Below are 16,691 nucleotides of genomic sequence, written 5' to 3'. Positions count from 1 at the left end.
CATAGCACAGAAAAAGCACTAGTGAAGGTTACTAATCTTATGGCCTCTGACAATGGACCGGTCTGTGCTTGGTTTCACAGGACCACCTGACACCACTGAACATTATACTTTGGAGACTGTAACAGACAGTGAATTAATTCAATATTTATTTATTTTTGCGTATTTGTTAGAAACATTTTTTTTTTTATTTTCCTTGAACTGCATACTGTGAAGATGAACGTACTTTCTTCTGTTTGGTTACAATTGGCAATGAGGTGCATTCAGTGTGTCTCTGTTAGTTTGAGTTTCCATGTAAAACGTGATAAAACAGGAATTTATGTATGTACACTCGTATTTGCTGCGTTAATCTTGGTAACAATGTTTTGTTTTTTTTTAAACCATGTCTCACGTGATGGTGTAAATCATTTTATTTTCACTGAGTATGTGAGACAGGCTAAAAGAACATGATTGTTTTATGCTTAGGAAACTTGAGATTTCTAAATACAGTTGCTTTCATTTTTTTTGTCCTCACAATAACAATGCTGAGTGATCCTGTTGGTGAGCTTGGAATAACTGATCTGTAAACAAAGAACTTCTCCTTGTGGTAACTAATGGCAGTAACAGAGACTATAATACACCATTTGGTTTAATGGTAATGCATTCCACCAGCTTGAATCATCATTTTTTAGATAGATTCCAGTCTGTAAGCATACTGCTTTTTCTTAAACTCAAAAGCTAAGTGACAAGTTGGTCAAGATTCTTTTCACGCTGTACATACTTTCCTTATACATTTTTAATTAAAAATATTGTATACATTCCATTTATGATGGAGATGACACCCAGTTATGTTTATCAAGCCAGATGCCACACTGATAAAGGTTATAGTTGGGCCTGGATCAGGCGACCCTAAACCATCTATTAGTTATGCTGCAAAAGGTTTGTGTTGTTGGTGAATCTCCATGATTCACAGAGTCATGATGTCTATTGTGTTGATGCTAGTATGGATTGTCAGAGTGCGTCAATAGAGGCTAATTTTCACTTGTATAGATGTCAGAAAGTACATTTTCTTTAAGGACTTATTATTTTGAACATTAAAGGTTCACAAAAAGCCATTAGAAACAAAAAAGGTGAGGTTTTCTGATTGAGATAACCAGACTCCTTTAAATGTAAGAAAGCAGAATATTAACCTTGTTAAGCAGGGTGAGCTTGATGTCTCTGTGGGAACTTGAACTGCCATAGTTTCCAGGGGGGCCCATGGTGCCAGGTGGAGGATGTACTGGGTGCCCCCCCCTGTTACCAGGCCCTGCTCTGGGCAAGGGATTTCCTTCTCTGGGTGGGGGACCAGACTGGTCAATCTTTCTTCGATCTTCTCTGAAGGGTTCATCCTTTTTCGATGGTCTTTCTTTAATGATGAAAAAAGAAATATGAGAATGTCATGTGTGCAGACCCAATGTCTGATTGAAACACATGAGGACTTACACGTAAGCTCCCAGTTTATCAAACCCCACTGAGCAGTCCTTCCCATTAAATCTAACCTCTCTTCTGCCTCTCCTGCAATGTCTTTCTTATCTTTCTCCATCTCTGAGTGATTAGTGGAAGCTAGCTAGCTTTCTTTTCTCTCTCTGTGAAATATAGCAGCTAGACCTTTAGCTAGCAGTACACTGTGCGACAAACTGCACACAAACAGTTTGTGTGTTTGCTGATGTTTGTTGAGCTAATTGCTGCTCTTCAGTAGCACTAGCTAGATGCTGAAGTACCACAACCGCAATTTACGGAAAGAGCTGTCTCTATTATCTGAGGTGGCAGACGTCTTTTAACTCATTCACTGCCATTGACGTCTATAGCCGTCAATTGCAGTGAATGAGTCAATGGGTTTAACTCATTCACTGCCAATGGCTGGCAGTGAATGAGTTAATATCTGTCAGACAATGCTCAGGATTTTCCTACAACCTGTTGTGGCTAGTGCTATATCCTCTATGCCAGGGGTTGGCAACCCTGGGCATGTGTGCCACAGCTGGCATGCAAAGGGTTAACTGATGGCACGACCATAGCTGGACTGGCCATCAGGCATACCGGGCATTTACCCGGGGGGCCCATCGTGATTTTTTGTTTTTACGGGCCGATGTTTTTTGTTTTTTTTGTAACGTACAAACAATGAAAGATAACTCAGTTGTTTGGTGGTGGCTATGGTGGAGCTTTCACAGAGGCCAGCAGGTGGATGAGGGAAAGGGGAGGCAGGAGGAGAGCCCTGAGGCAGCCGCCGGTCCGAGTATCAGGTGAACTAAACTTCAGGTAAGAAGTTATGACCTGCAGTCTATCTGTGTCAGATATAAACCAAGTTTAGCTGGAGTTTATTTTTGTTGTGCTGACTTTTTACAGTCAGTTACAATAACTCATATCGCGTACTAGCTAGCATGACAGAGTTTCTATACAGCTGGGTGGGTGCTATGATGTTACTGATGTTGAACTTTATTTTAGTCACAAGGTTAGTTATTAGAGTTGCCAACCTTTCTGTAAAAAACGGAATCGTCCCGTATTCAGAGAAAATATTACGCGTTTCGTATTGAGGTGAGAAGGAACACAGTTTGTCCCGGACTTCAAGACACAAAGCTGGAGTTATTCTGTGTCTTTGCTGCACAGCTGCCTCGTCTTCTCTCATCCTCTCCCCCTCTCTCTCCTGTTGCTACTTCAATCATGACACTGATCAATGATCAGCTGATCGGCTTTTCTGTCTTGTTTTTTTTAATCACCCACTTTGCGCTAGAAAGAGGAAACTGCCGGATGTCGCGCTAAACAACAGCAGCACGTTTAAGCTTGATCAGTTGTTGTTAGAATTTATTTAATATTAATTTCTAGTATCAGCTGATGTTTGCTGGAGCCACAGCTGTAAAAGCTGCTGGTCATGATACCGGTTTGGTTATCTGGTGAGAGGGAAACATGAAGATGAAACCAGGAGATGTCCTTACTGAATCATCAGAGCTGTGATGGAGAAACAGGTTTACCTTTTAGGTGACATGAATGAGTTGAAGGGAAGTTATGAACTCTTTCTGAGAGACAAATAACACCAGGATCTGTTTCTAAGTAGCTGACAGCTGGTAACTGTGCAGGGGCGGGTCTAGCAAAGTTTTGCCAGGTAGGGCATTAACAGGGAAAGGGGGGCACAAAGAAATACGTTTCTTTCTTATTCTCATTTAAAATGTCTAGCTTTTAATAAATGATGATCAGAATCTTACAACCAAAGTTTTCGTGATGATGATGTAAAATGTATAGAAATCACACATATACCAACAAGACTACATCACTGTCACAACAGTGTTTGTTTTCATTCAAAGGCTTTATGGCTTTTCCTATAATACCTGGTGGGCCGGTCTCTAGTCAAAATGCCCGGGCCGATTTTTTGTCCCAGTCCTGGGCACGACACGCAGTGAATTAATCTGAGAGGGTGCATTAAAAAAAAAAAATGGCGGTGCACATCGCAAATTAGCTCGCATAGACACATTAGTTGTGCTGCTTCTTAATGATGGTATCTTAGCTAACAACCCCAACTACCAGATTCAACTTGTAATTGGCTAAAAATAACTTAGCCTACCGGTGAGAGGGACGTTGCTAGCTGGCAGTTTTTTCAAGCGATGTTGAAATTTCCACATTCCGACACTTCAAATGCTTCAGGAGCTGTTTGCTCAGCGCAGCATCAGCACCACGGAAATACACGGATACAGCCAAAGACTTGAGACAGAATTCACAATGCGTTTTCAGGACTTTCAGGTGTATGGACCAACGTTTTCTTTTCTGATCAAACCAGAAAGCTTTAATGAGCAGCTGGATTTGACTCGCATTAACTGGCTGGACACAGAGGACATCGAAATGCAGCTGATTGAACTGAAAAGCTCGACTCTGTGGGTCAAGATTTGCAGAACTACGAACACAGCTGGAATCTACAGCTGTGCATGTTCATGGAGCTGCATTTTCACCTGCTGTGCATCACTACCTAACAAGTTTAACTGTCTTCAGAACATTGCAGAGGCCCTATTGACAGTATTTGGCTCTACATGTCTGTGTGAGCAGATTTTCTCTCACATGACTGTCCTCAGGTAGCCGTCTGAATGGTGGACACTCAGTGACCTATTTCTCTGAGTGGGAGACCAGAGATCACATTAACATGTGTATCCCTGTATTAACAAACATGCCATATTGGCCCAGTTTATTTTTCTTATCATTATTGTGAGGAGACCATAAATAGCATTTGCACTTTCTGTTGTATTTGCTGTTATGGAGTTCTTGTTATGGATAAAAATTGTCTTTTTGTGTTTCAGAATAGCTGATAACTATTCGATGATAGCTGCCAACATCTGCAAACAAATACATTTGTATAAAGTTGTTCTATATAGTGTGTAACTGTTAATATAGAGCATTATTAAATTTATTACTAATGCAATCATATTGACTTCTGAGGAAATTGTAGATGGCACTCATCATCAGAAAGGTTGCCGACCCCTGCTCTATGCTGTTGCAATGCTGGGGAAGCAGGTTGAGGGGTCACAGATGCCAACAGACTCATTAAACTGATCCACAAGGCCACTAGCATTGTGCGGATGGAGCTAGGGTTTCACAAGATGATGTCATAGAGGTGGATGTTGTACAAGATAAGGACAATGCTAGACAAAGAGACTAAGATGACCTAAATGTGCATCACAGCGTCATAGGAAATAATTTCTGCCTGTAGAAATACACGCCCATAATAGGTGAGTGTACTTCCTTTTTACCTTGACTGTGTTCAACTAAATCTTTTGTCTCCTTTCAACCATAGTGTTTGTTCTGGCCTCATCTCTCTGTGCTCTCCTTCTTTCCCTCACCCCCCAACTGGTTTCAGCAAATGGCTGCCCCTCCCCGAGCTTGTGTTCTGCTTGGGGATTGTGTCACTGGGGTTTTTCTGCCATTACAGGTCTTTGCACCAGACTGTTGTGAGGAACTGTCAGCTACATAAAAGTGAACTGAATTCATTAATTCCAGTTGTATTTAGTAGTAAACCATTTTTTAACGTTAAGACCAACCGTTTCAGATTTAATTTCGAGCTGTTAGATTAAATAAAATTATACTTAACAAACCTTGCTTAAAATTAGACGTATGAATATGGGCTACGTAAAACTGAGAAAGGTCAAACTTTGGGAAGAAATTGGGGTTGAAAAGAATCAATCTGTTATGTCCAGCAACACTACATTTATGTTTGCATGATAGGCTGTTGGGTCCTGTGTTCCAGTTGAATGGGTGTTAGGTGGCTTGTACTAACCCCTATTCTTGTCTCTTCCATGTGGGGACCGATCGCGTGGAGGCCCTCGCTCCTTGCGAGGGTGATTTGGTGTGGGTGAGCGTGAGCTGGCAGAGGATACTGGGCTGGCCAGGTCAGCATACATGTCATCTGAGTCTGCACTGCGTACAGAGCTGCTGCTGGATGACGCTGATGACACAGACGACACGCTGCTCACACTAAGTGATCTGCAACAAGAATTGACAGGTTGCCCCGTGAATACACAAAACACCATACCCAAACACAAAATACAAAGCTTGAACAACAACTGTCATACCTGGATTTTCTGTAGGATTTTCCAAGAGAGGCAGAGCATGAAAGCAAGAGAAGAGAAAATATAAATTACTGAAATATAAATTACTGATATTAGGTTGCATTGCGAGTAAATACAGATCAATAAGGGCCAAGGCAACAGATAAATAAGATATGATAGTAATAATAGTACTCAACTCTTAACTGGCAAAATGCAGTACTCAGGACAATGACTGTGAATAAGTACCTGGATTTCCTGGATCCAGAGTGTGATCTTGAGAGGGTGTTGGATGAGGATCTAGATCTGGAGCTGGAACCAGTATAACTGCTACCACTTTCACTAATACTCCCACTCATAGTTCTCCTGCAGCACATACAGAGACAGAGCTAAGAATGCAAAAAGGTTTTGTTTTTTTCTAAATAAACGAAAACCAGAGTAAGACAGGAATTTATTCAGTAGCTTTCACACAAGCAGATCATCACCAAAAAAAGAAACCTGAAGGAGAGTACATGCTAGTACATCTAATTTATTATTGACAAATGTTCTCTTGTTAATGTTCATTCTGGGAGACTTATCAAGTCACCACCCTCATTATCATCAAATAAATCATTGCTCATTGATGTATTTTTCTAACTAACATGCTGGATAATCATATTTGCAAATGATGTCAGTGTAGCTGCTGTCAATCGAAGCTCCCAAAATGAAGACCAAAAGTAATTTTTCAATGAGATTTTAAGGATTTCTGTGAGCAAGTTTTAACATTTTTGTGAGCAGAGTTAGGATGGAATGGCACAATGTACAGTGCGAGCTGAAATGATCAGAACTGATTATAATGCAGAAGTCTAAGCCCATTTTAAAGGAAAATAGCTTTTAGTGTGACTGTTTTTAATGTTGCTAATAAGGGTTTTAGAAAGCAGACTAATCCTCTAGAACAGGGATGTCAAACTCATTTTACACCATGGGCCACTTACAACTCAGTTTGATCTCAACTGGGCTGGACCAGTGAAAACTTTTATGAAGAAGTTGAACTACACATATAATCCCTGAGATATCTAATATACGAAAAAGTGCAATTTCAACAGTACATCTCAGTTTTTCAACATGATAAAGAAATGCTGTTTTTTAAGATAAATGAAAGAAACCTGTCAGTGACTCTTTGGACTTAGATTGTAATAAATAAATGTGTAAAATTCCAGTGAAGGTTCTGGTAGTTTATTCTTGTAATGATAAAACAAAGGTTCTGTTAATTCACATAGAATTTCCTTGTGTTAATATTATTATTACTTTACAACAAACAAAAATGTATGAATGACCATTAACAAGGTCTTTATCAGTAGGAAAAGCTGTAAAACCTGTGAAAATGGAGTCAAGGTTATAATTGGCCATTTTTGACATTTATATTTCACCTTTAAAAACTGTTGCCTCGCCTTGTTTGCTGTCACTCTTTTCAGCACAACCTCATAGCTGACTTTTTAGGGGTTTTTTTCTTCTTCTTTCATTTTGACATACTGTTTTAGCACAATGGACATAACATCAACAAAAATGTATCAGTTGGAACATGAGTTCTTTCTGAGCTAAATAGGTGGACACAATTATCTTGCTACTATCTCCCTACTAAAAGTCAACACTGGACAATGTTTGGCTCTTAAACAGCAAATCTTATTCCTCTGCATCACTTTTTCCCTCGTCAAATAAAACCAAAATGCTGTAAAATGCAGTGCAAGTACGGCTGCAGTTACTGATTACGTTTTGTGAGCGTATTCTACTGATTATTCCATTGATTAATTGGATAAGAAATACTTCCTAAATAATAGTAATAACAATAAATAGTATTCATATAAATAATATATTCAATATTATTTAATATTCGATAATGAGCAATAATAGATATTCACCAGAGAAAAGTCATAGGTCTTTCAAAATGAACTGGTCATTGCTTTGTATTTTAGAAATTGAGTGAGCATTTTAGAAATTAAAAGATTTTAAAGACAAAGGCAAAAAAAAAGAAAAAGAAAAGCGCACATGCAATTTAAACTAACGCATTAAAAAAATTGCCTATGCTCTGTCTTTAATTGGAGGTAAAAAGAGTTTTGACAGTATCACATCTCCTGGATGAGGTGGATTTGGTGTATGCTTGGCACCACTTTACTTGTGTGGGTAAGGAGGCGACCACACGCCACATGACCGGAGAGCAGCAGCCGAGTCCTTCCCATACAGTAGGATACAATATGAGACCACCTTTAGCTTTTCTGTTCCATAAATACACTACTTAAAGCGTAGTCACTTACAAGTGATACAAGCAAAAATGAAGTGGTGGAGTCATAGCAAATGCTGTATGGTACAGTCTGTACAAGACGTCTTTGTGACAATTTTGGTAATTAGATTCTAGTAATGCCTTTTTAGTCCTGTACTGAGAACCAGTTAGTGAATATCTGTGAGTATAGCCCCTTTTCCATTAGTACGGGTTGACTCGCCACAGTTTTCGGGGGTTTCCATTAGGTTATAGTACCAGGTTCTAAAATGGTGCGTGCTTGGCAGGGTTTCAAAGCGATCCAAGAAAGTAAAACGTGACGTCGTCCTCCAATGTAGAGCACCCCTTGCTGCACTCCACAGCATACACCATGTTGATTACTTTATGTTTGGGAATTTTGTCCTTAGAATGAAGTGGTTTTTTGTCTGAAGGTGTGGCTGGGTCTAAAGTACACTGGGACGTCGTGCTTGGAGAGGATTTTCCCGAGTTTCACTGATTAACCTGTTACATATAAGGGATGTCAATGTTATTCTGTTTGTCATTCTTTTTCTCCCATTTGCCAATTTGATGAAAGCACAAGTGGGATAACCACATTTTTTAAAGACCTTTCTTCACATCTCTGTGTTCCTTTTTTTCCCCTTCTGCATTAGAGCAAATGTTTTCTGCCCGGTGTTGTAGGGACCTGATTACTCCAAGTTTGTGTTCCAGCAGGTGGTGGGAGTCAAAGAGTGGGCACTATTCTGTGTGTGTGTGTGTGTGTGTGTGTGTGTGTGTGTGTGTGTGTGTGCGCGTGTGTGTGGGGGGGCGCGCTTTGTGTAAACTTCAATGTTGAGGCTTCCAATCTCCTCAATGTGCACAGCACAGTCCAGAAATGTCAAACTATTATCCTTTGTATCGTCCCTGGTGAACTTTATATTTCTATCCAATGAGTTGATGTGAGCAGCGAGGGTTTCTGCTTCTTGGGTTTTGATTATGACCCAGGTGTCATCCATGTGTCTGTACCGGTGACTAGCCTTATTCTGTATTTTACTCAGCCAACTTGATAGTCAAGCTTGCTAGCCTTAGCCAATACTGTAGAACGACACTAAATATAAAACGAAAAAGGTAAATAATAAAAATAAAAGATAAGATAATTCAGAACCCCTGAAACTAATCTTTTATATACAGTTTAATCTAAATTTAAACATCTAGGTGACCAGTCACGCCCATCTATACTCTTTTTAATACTGCAAGTTTAAGTTTAAACCATCGTGTTGAAGAGGCAGACAATAAATTACACCCCTAGTTACATCATATATATATCGGTTCATCAGAGTGAAGTTAAAGGAAGGGAAGTAAACATAATAACAAGCGCCTGAACTGGTTTTCCTGGATTATTTCCACATGTAACTCAATCAGCCCACAAACTTGCACCCACCCCCACACACACACACACACACACACACACACACACGAAAACAGCCTTGCACACACAGACTGTTCTTCCCTGCCCTTTTACTCTTCTTCCGCTTTGGCTGATGTTGCTCTCTCACACACTCTCATAAACAAACACAAACATAAGCGTACAAAAGAGAGGTTTTTCCTCAAACTATGTACCCACTCACTCGCCCACGTGTGAGCTCTATGGTCTTCCCCCAAAGTGGAATACATCTGCATTATCACTTACATTACAAAAATATGCAAATAAGAACACAGTTCTCCTTACTGCAAATGAAACTTTTAAACAACGCCGTTCACTGTTTGTGCACTTCCTTGAAAACGTGAGCAAAATAGACATGGTGGGCCAACATGCTGCCATCCACCTACACACACATGGAGAACATCCAAAATGTTTTATGCTCACTTGAGAATTTGGCAGGAGCCACACATTTAAGTAAGTAACAGAATGACAAATCTAAGTACCATAAGAGTTCTGGAAGGGCCTGAGGATTAATAACTAAGACTAAGAACTAAGAGTTCTTTTTTGTTGAACTGTTGCAGTCAGACTTCACTTAACATACAATTTCTTCTTCTTTTGACTGACATCTTTAGGGGCTGTCACAGTACATCATCTGCTTCTGTCTCTCTCTTTGTTCTGTGTGAAATAAAGAATAATATGGGCTACTCTTGTTTATGTTTGTGCTTTTGCTGGTCATTTCCTTTTGCACCCCCCAAAAAGAAAAAAGAGAGTAAAACAACAGACTTCAGAAAAAAAAAATTGAAATACCTGGAACAGAGTATTAGCTCTTTGGTTTTTGTTTTTTCTTTGCCTTTCTTCCTTGTCATAGTGAACTCTGTCACATTTTTTCCTGTTCAAGCCAACTTTTCATCTAATCATCATTTAACCTAACACAACTGAGACTGCTCTGTTAGCTTCATGAAGGACATGTTATGTGTGTCACAACTGAACCATCCTTTCCCAATTCCCAAAGAAAAGTATAGCAACACAGATTCCAAGCTGTGTTTAAATTTTAACATCAACAGATTAATGCAGTCCTCTTATTTTATGCTGATTCATTGACATTGCATTGCCTCATAAATGTCTTGTATCTAGTTAAATGTCAAACCAAATTAGGTGTGCAGACAACTTTTCCTGATTCTTGAAATAGCTTAAATTCCTTTTTCAATGTCATCTTTTTTATTTATTTATTCATTCATTCTAAATAAGAAGCAAAATCCACAACAGGCCCTCCATGGGTTTGTATCCAGGAGCCTCTTGCTACAAAACAACACTAGTAACTTCTCCTAAAGCCAATAATCTTGTAATAGATCATGTCAAATGTATAAGTGTATAACCATTTTTGTGAATTTCTGTGTCCTGTAAAACAAAACAAGCTTTAAGATGAGATGCTTACCTTCGAGGAGGATGCTGCTGTCGCTCCTTCCGCCTGCCTTCCCTCAAGTTGACAGGTTTTCCAGGTTCCCTGGGTGGCAGGGGTTTGACTGCTCCACCAGCTCCTGCACCTCCAGCATCTCGTGGATTGTTAGGAGGCTTTCCTCCATCTGGCAAGGGTTTGGATGGTCTGGACTGCAGTCCCGAAGGCATAGAAGGGCTGGAAGCTTTTTTCATGGGAGGCCTGTCCCTGCGAGGAGGGGGCATGGCATCCTGCTTCAGTGGTATGCTAGGGAAGGAAAAGGGATCTTATAGGTATACAGACAGTAATGGCAGGCATGTGATAGTAGCTAGTAGTGGTGCAACGGATGAAAAATCTCACGGTTCGGATTGGATAACAGTTTTAAGTCACAGATCGGATCAATTTCGGATCAGCAAAAATAGAAAAAAAAGACAAAAATTCGACTTGCCATTTATTTATTTAAGTATTTTTTGCTTATTAAAAAACATTCAACTGAAGACTCATTCCACGCACTTATATAAAAACAAATTAAGGTGCAATATGGACATTATGGACCATGCTGGGCAGCCTCTGCATCCTCTGCACACAGCCATAAAGTCTGTTTAGGGAAAGGTTGCTTCTCCCAAAGTCAAGAACCAGCAGACTTAAAAAGTCCTTTGTCCCACAGGCCATCAAACTGTCTAACTCCTCGCTGGAGGGGAGAGGGAGGGGAAACGGGGACAAAGGAGGGGGGAAAAAGTAGCTGTAGTACCTTTTCACTGTGCAATAGTTTTTGTTAATATCCAACGGTGTAATAGACTCACAATACTTGAAATGTGCCGTTCCCTTGTATTCTTATTCCTATTTATTGTATTTATGCCTTTTGTGTTCTCTGTATTTATATATGTGTATATATGGTATATTTCTGCTCACATTCTGCAACTTCTGTCGGTGCTGTGCTACTGGAAACTGAATTTCCCAGAGGAAACCACCCGAGGGATAAATAAAGTTTCATTTAATTTAATGTAATCTATAGGGCAGTACAGGGCTTGTACCTACCACTCCGCTGTGATATAACGAGCGGTCACGGTCACGTGGCTTTCCGTTGCCCTGGAGGTCCACCCATTTGTAGTTAGAGCAACAGAAGATGCCTGGGACAGTGCAGCCATAACTTTAAACTTCTCCTGCTCATACCTGCTTGGAACGATCTTGTCGCTGAAGTGGACGCGCAACGAGATATCATAGCGTGGCTCAAGCACGTTCATCACAGTTTAAACCCCTTGTTTTGCACAACGGAATACGGCCTCCCGTCTGCAGCTAAACACCCCAATAGCCCAGTCGGATTGGGCAGCAAAGGGCTGCTTAAATGCCGCAAACTCCTGTACTCCGCTACTTGGACCGCTGACCATAACTACCGCTCGACAGACTGACCACGCGCACCACACACATACTTTTTTTTTTTCTTTTTCGAATCTTCGGATCACGTGCGTGCCGAACTGGGATCGGTTCGGAATTCGGATCAATCGTGATCCGTTGCACCACTAGTAGCTAGCATGCAACTATCCAACTATGGGTGGCTGTAGCTCAGGTGGCAGAGCAGGTCAGCCACTAATCAGAAGGTCGGTGGTTCGATCCCAGGCTGCATCCTGGCTGCATGCCAAATATCCTTGGGCAAGATACTAACCCCGTGTTTGCCTACTGGTGGTGGTCAGAGGGCTCGGTGGCTACAATGTAGCTTGCTATCGCCAGTGTGTGAATGAGTGTGTGAATGGGTGGATGACTGAATGTAGTGTAAAGCGCTTTGGGGTCCTATGGACTAGAAAAGCGCTATACAAATGCAGGCCATTTACCATTTACCAGGCCATCCAATCGAATCGAATCCAACTTTCTGTATAATCCACTTTAAAACAGCCAGCACAGGACCAAAACTCTGTACAGTAAATAAGTTGAGAACAGTAGATAAAATGAAACAAAAAAACCCCAAAACTAAATAAAACAACTAAAAGAAAAATAAACTAAGAAAAACAACATCTCACAAGGTGTCAAAGGCCAGGGTGAAGAGACGGATTTTCAGAAGTGATTTTAAAAACAGGCAGAGAAGAGGCCTGTATAGAGGCAGTTTGGGAACTGCTACAGCAAAAGCAGAGTCTCTGAGTTTACGCTCAGTCCTGGGTACATTCAGGAACAGTTAATCAGCTAACCTGAGAGAGCGCGTGGGTGTATAAGTCAGTAGCAGCTCAGAGAGATAAGATGGGGCTAGGCCATGGAGGGCTTTAAAATAACTTTAAAATGAATCCTAAAAGGAATGGGCAGCCAGTGAAGTGAAGCTAAAATAGGGGAAATGTGCTCAGACTTTAAAGTGCCAGTTAAAAGACGAGCTGCAGCATTTTGCACCCTCCGTAGATGAGTAATGGATGAAGCACTGACCCCTATATAAAGTCTGTTACAGTAATCCAGCTGAGTGGTAACAAAGTTGTGAATAACTGTCTCAAAGTGCTGCCGTGAAAGATTTGGTTTTATTTTAGCCAATTGCCTGAGCTGAAAGACGCACGATTTTATGACTGCCTTAATCTAACTGTTAAGCTTAAAGTTCAGAGTCCACTTTGACCCCGAGCTTTGTGACAGTTGGCTCATTATACTGGGCCAAGGAATCTAAAGACACATTGAAGGTCTCAGTGGGGCTACCAAAAAGCATAATCTTAGTGTTTTTGTCATTGAATTTTAAAGTTACAAGACACCCAAGCTTTAATGTCATCAAGACACTGAAGTCATGGCTGTATAGAATGTGTGCCTTTTTTCTTTACATAGATCTGACAGGCATCAGCATAAAAGTGAAAAGCAACGCTGTATTTGCTCAGTATAAAACCAAGACGGAGCACATACAAAGAAAAGAGGAGGGGGCCTAGAACTGAGCCCTGTGGGTCACCACAGAAGAGAGAAGCAGAGGAGGACACATGGTTACAGAGACTGACACAAAAAGTCTGCTCCAACAGTAGGACCTGAACCACTCCAGTGCTGTGCCTCTAATGCCCACTGCATTGCACAGCATAGGAATGCAACCTTGCAGCTACCGATCAACAAGAAGCCCTTCAAGTGCAAACCTCCGCCAAAGCAGCTCACTCTCTGCTCAGGATTTACATTGAAACTTTTAAAAATTTTAATATTTACCCTTTGGCTACAACAGGCTGAAGGTCTGCTTTGTTCTTAGCGTTCCTCAGTGCTGCTGGACTTGGTGAGGGAGATGTGGAGAAAGACTGAGACCTATAAATTAGATCAGATCAGATCACTCAAATGCACAAAACAATGCGATTCATAGTCAGTTGCTTGTTTTCAATTTTAGAAATTCTCGAGTGGCTTGACATATCTTAGCAGAATGTGTCAAAAAATGGTGTTGGAGAGCAGAAACCAGAGGTGGGACCAAGTCATTGTTTTGCAAGTCTCAAGTAAGTCTCAAGTCTTTATCCTCAAGTCTCAAGTCAAGTCTCAAGTAATGTCAGGCAAGTCAGAGTCGAGTCTCAAGTCACTGGTGTAAAAGTCCGAGTCAAGTCACAAGTCTGAAACTTTGAATTTCAAGTCCTTTCGAGTCTTAAAAAAAAAAAACGAAAAAAGGCATGTTGCAGTTATGCTAGATGTAAATATTAGACCATGTAATTTTTAAATCTGTGTTTTTCTCAACACATGACAAAATAGTGAACTTAGAAAATATACACAAATTGTGAAATTGCACCTCTTTAAAATGCAGCTCAATTAAACCTAGCTCCAAGAATAATTTTCACCGACAGTTCTGAGATACGCTGCATGTTATTCTTGGATGCGGTTGTAGGACCAGCTTTAAAATCGCATGACAAAAATATCATACACATTAAAAAAAACTGTATCACCAACGTAGCCTGGACAACATTTGCTAGTTAGATGAAGTCAGCTATCTCATCGTAGCATATTTATATGCATATTTATAATCATACGGTTCTTGGAGTGAGTGCATACACTCATGAAGTTTAGTAACTTCAGGTCACTGCAACAAGCCCAGGTACAGTTTACCGACGGATGGGTGCAGGACCTTGAAATGCACCGTGTAGAACGAAAGACCATCGTACGTATCATAAGTTTACCAGTCTCACAAATCGTCTTCATAGATACACATTCGTTAACCGTTTATTAATAGGACCTTTGAGCTCAACGGTAATTAATTAGTAGTGGAAATAATTTCTGGTAGCATCACAGAAATGTAGCAGTGACAATAATATTGTATGCTGTAATCGTACTGGGCAATTAGTGATACAAAACAACTGTTTTATCCTGTGAATAAAAGTATATGTTTTTGTCAATGTACCATAATAACAGAAGCGAAACGCAATATTGTGTCAGGACAATTCACTATTTATGCACAATAAATAAAGGAGCATAGCGCGACAATTTCTGTTCAGCGCCAGACTTGCTTGTAACCTATATCACCAGTTATGTTAAGAAAAATGACGCATTAACTACAACAGCAGACTGACCTTCGTGTAAATGCTTGGAGCAGACTAACCTGTGAGTGTTCTGGGACGTTATATTTGATCTTTGAATGGCTGCAATCCAGGCCATCCGTCGCGTCTTTGTTACTTCGGAAACATGGCTCGAACAATTTCTCTTCAACGACGTAATCCGATAACAACCGATCTCTTTACCCGTCGGCTTCCCGTGGCTGTCATGCGACCGGCTATTGCAGTTAATAATACAACAGCTTCTTGACATTTTTGTGTTTCTTTTTATCGCTGTATAACTGATTTTAATTGAAAGCCTGCGTGCGCTAGTACCGCTTGCCACGAGTTCCCAGAATCCTTTGCGGTTCTACCCGTGAATGACGTCACATTTTCAATCTCTATATAATATGCATGTTAAATTTTATATTTGGGGTAAAATATCAAGTCTTTTCAAGTAAACCGGTTCAAGTCCAATTCAAGTCCCAAGTCATTGGTGTAAAAGTCCAAGTCAAGTCACAAGTCTTAGAACATTTTTTCAAGTCAAGTCTAAAGTCATAAAATTAATGACTCGAGTCTGACTCGAGTCCAAGTCATGTGACTCGAGTCCACACCTCTGGCAGAAACACATTAAAAACACAAACACACTATAAGATTTATGTACCTAGAGTGGCTGCCGCTGAAGGAGCTGCGTTGGGACGAGTGGCTGGAGTAGGAGCTGAATGAGGAGGAACGGCTGCGGGAACGGGACGATCCGGAGCCTGTATAGGATGAAGAGCGGGACGAGGACCTGAAACGCACATGGAATAAACCCAATTAAAATTCTGAATGGGCTACTGAAGAATTATCAAGCAATTCCTTTCTACCTTCTACACTAAAACAAAAAGTAACCAGAACAGGACGAAGGTTGTTTTTGGCTCTCAGTGCACTCCATTTGTGTAACTTCCCCCCTGAGGGTACTGAGGGGTGAAAGTATGAGACGCAAATGACCATTCCTGCAGTTAATGGGTCGCTTCTCTGCAGCTGTGACCTCACTGAGGAGAGTGAACACAAGGAAAGCGGCGGGGCCAGACAGCATCACCGGCCGTCTGCTGCGCTGCTGTGCTGACCAGCTAGCAGGTGTGTTCACTTACATCTTCAACGAGTCCCTGGCGAAGTCTGTGGTCCCCACATGCTTCAAAAGATCCACCATCATCCCTGTGCCCAAGAACAGCAAACCCTCATCCCTGAACGATTACCGGCCAGCTGCACTGACCTCGGTAGTAATGAAGGTGTTTGAGAGGCTGCTGAAGAACATCATCTCTCCTCCTCCATCCCAGACACCACAGATCCGCTGCAGTTCGCCTACAGATCCAACAGATCCACAGAGGATGCCATCGCCCACGTCCTACACACCACTCTCAGCCACGTGGACAAAAAACAGGGTAACTATGTGCGAATGCTGTTTGTTGATTACAGTTCAGCGTTTAACACAATAGTGCCCTGCAGACTGTTCACAAAGCTGAGGGATCTGGGACTTAACAGCCGTCTGTGTGCATGGGTGTTGGACTTCCTCACCGGCAGAACTCAGGTGGTGAGGGTGGGCAGGTGCTTCTCCAACAGCATCACCATCAACACAGGAGCACCT

The 16,691-nt window shown here is 41.1% G+C and overlaps 1 protein-coding gene across 8 annotated transcripts in view; it reads right to left on the bottom strand.

The window, feature by feature from the left end:
• zc3h18 (zinc finger CCCH-type containing 18) overlaps positions 1-16,691 on the bottom strand; it is a 59,708-nt gene that overhangs the window by 5,390 nt on the left and 37,627 nt on the right. For all 8 annotated transcript variants that reach the window (XM_026174860.1, XM_026174856.1, XM_026174862.1 and 5 more), the window contains exons 11-17: positions 15,729-15,854; positions 13,770-13,862; positions 10,623-10,889; positions 5,784-5,900; positions 5,562-5,570; positions 5,267-5,472; positions 1,167-1,381 (exon numbers count right to left, since the gene is read on the bottom strand). In XM_026174860.1, the coding sequence (XP_026030645.1) occupies positions 1,167-1,381; positions 5,267-5,472; positions 5,562-5,570; positions 5,784-5,900; positions 10,623-10,889; positions 13,770-13,862; positions 15,729-15,854 (1,033 nt within the window). The remainder of the gene's footprint in view (positions 1-1,166; positions 1,382-5,266; positions 5,473-5,561; positions 5,571-5,783; positions 5,901-10,622; positions 10,890-13,769; positions 13,863-15,728; positions 15,855-16,691) is intronic.

Source organism: Astatotilapia calliptera, chromosome 7, assembly GCF_900246225.1.
Source record: "Astatotilapia calliptera chromosome 7, fAstCal1.2, whole genome shotgun sequence".
Taxonomy (NCBI): Eukaryota; Metazoa; Chordata; class Actinopteri; order Cichliformes; family Cichlidae; genus Astatotilapia; species Astatotilapia calliptera.
The sequence above is the reverse complement of the archived record's forward strand: the minus strand, read 5'-3'. Positions and strand labels throughout refer to the sequence as shown.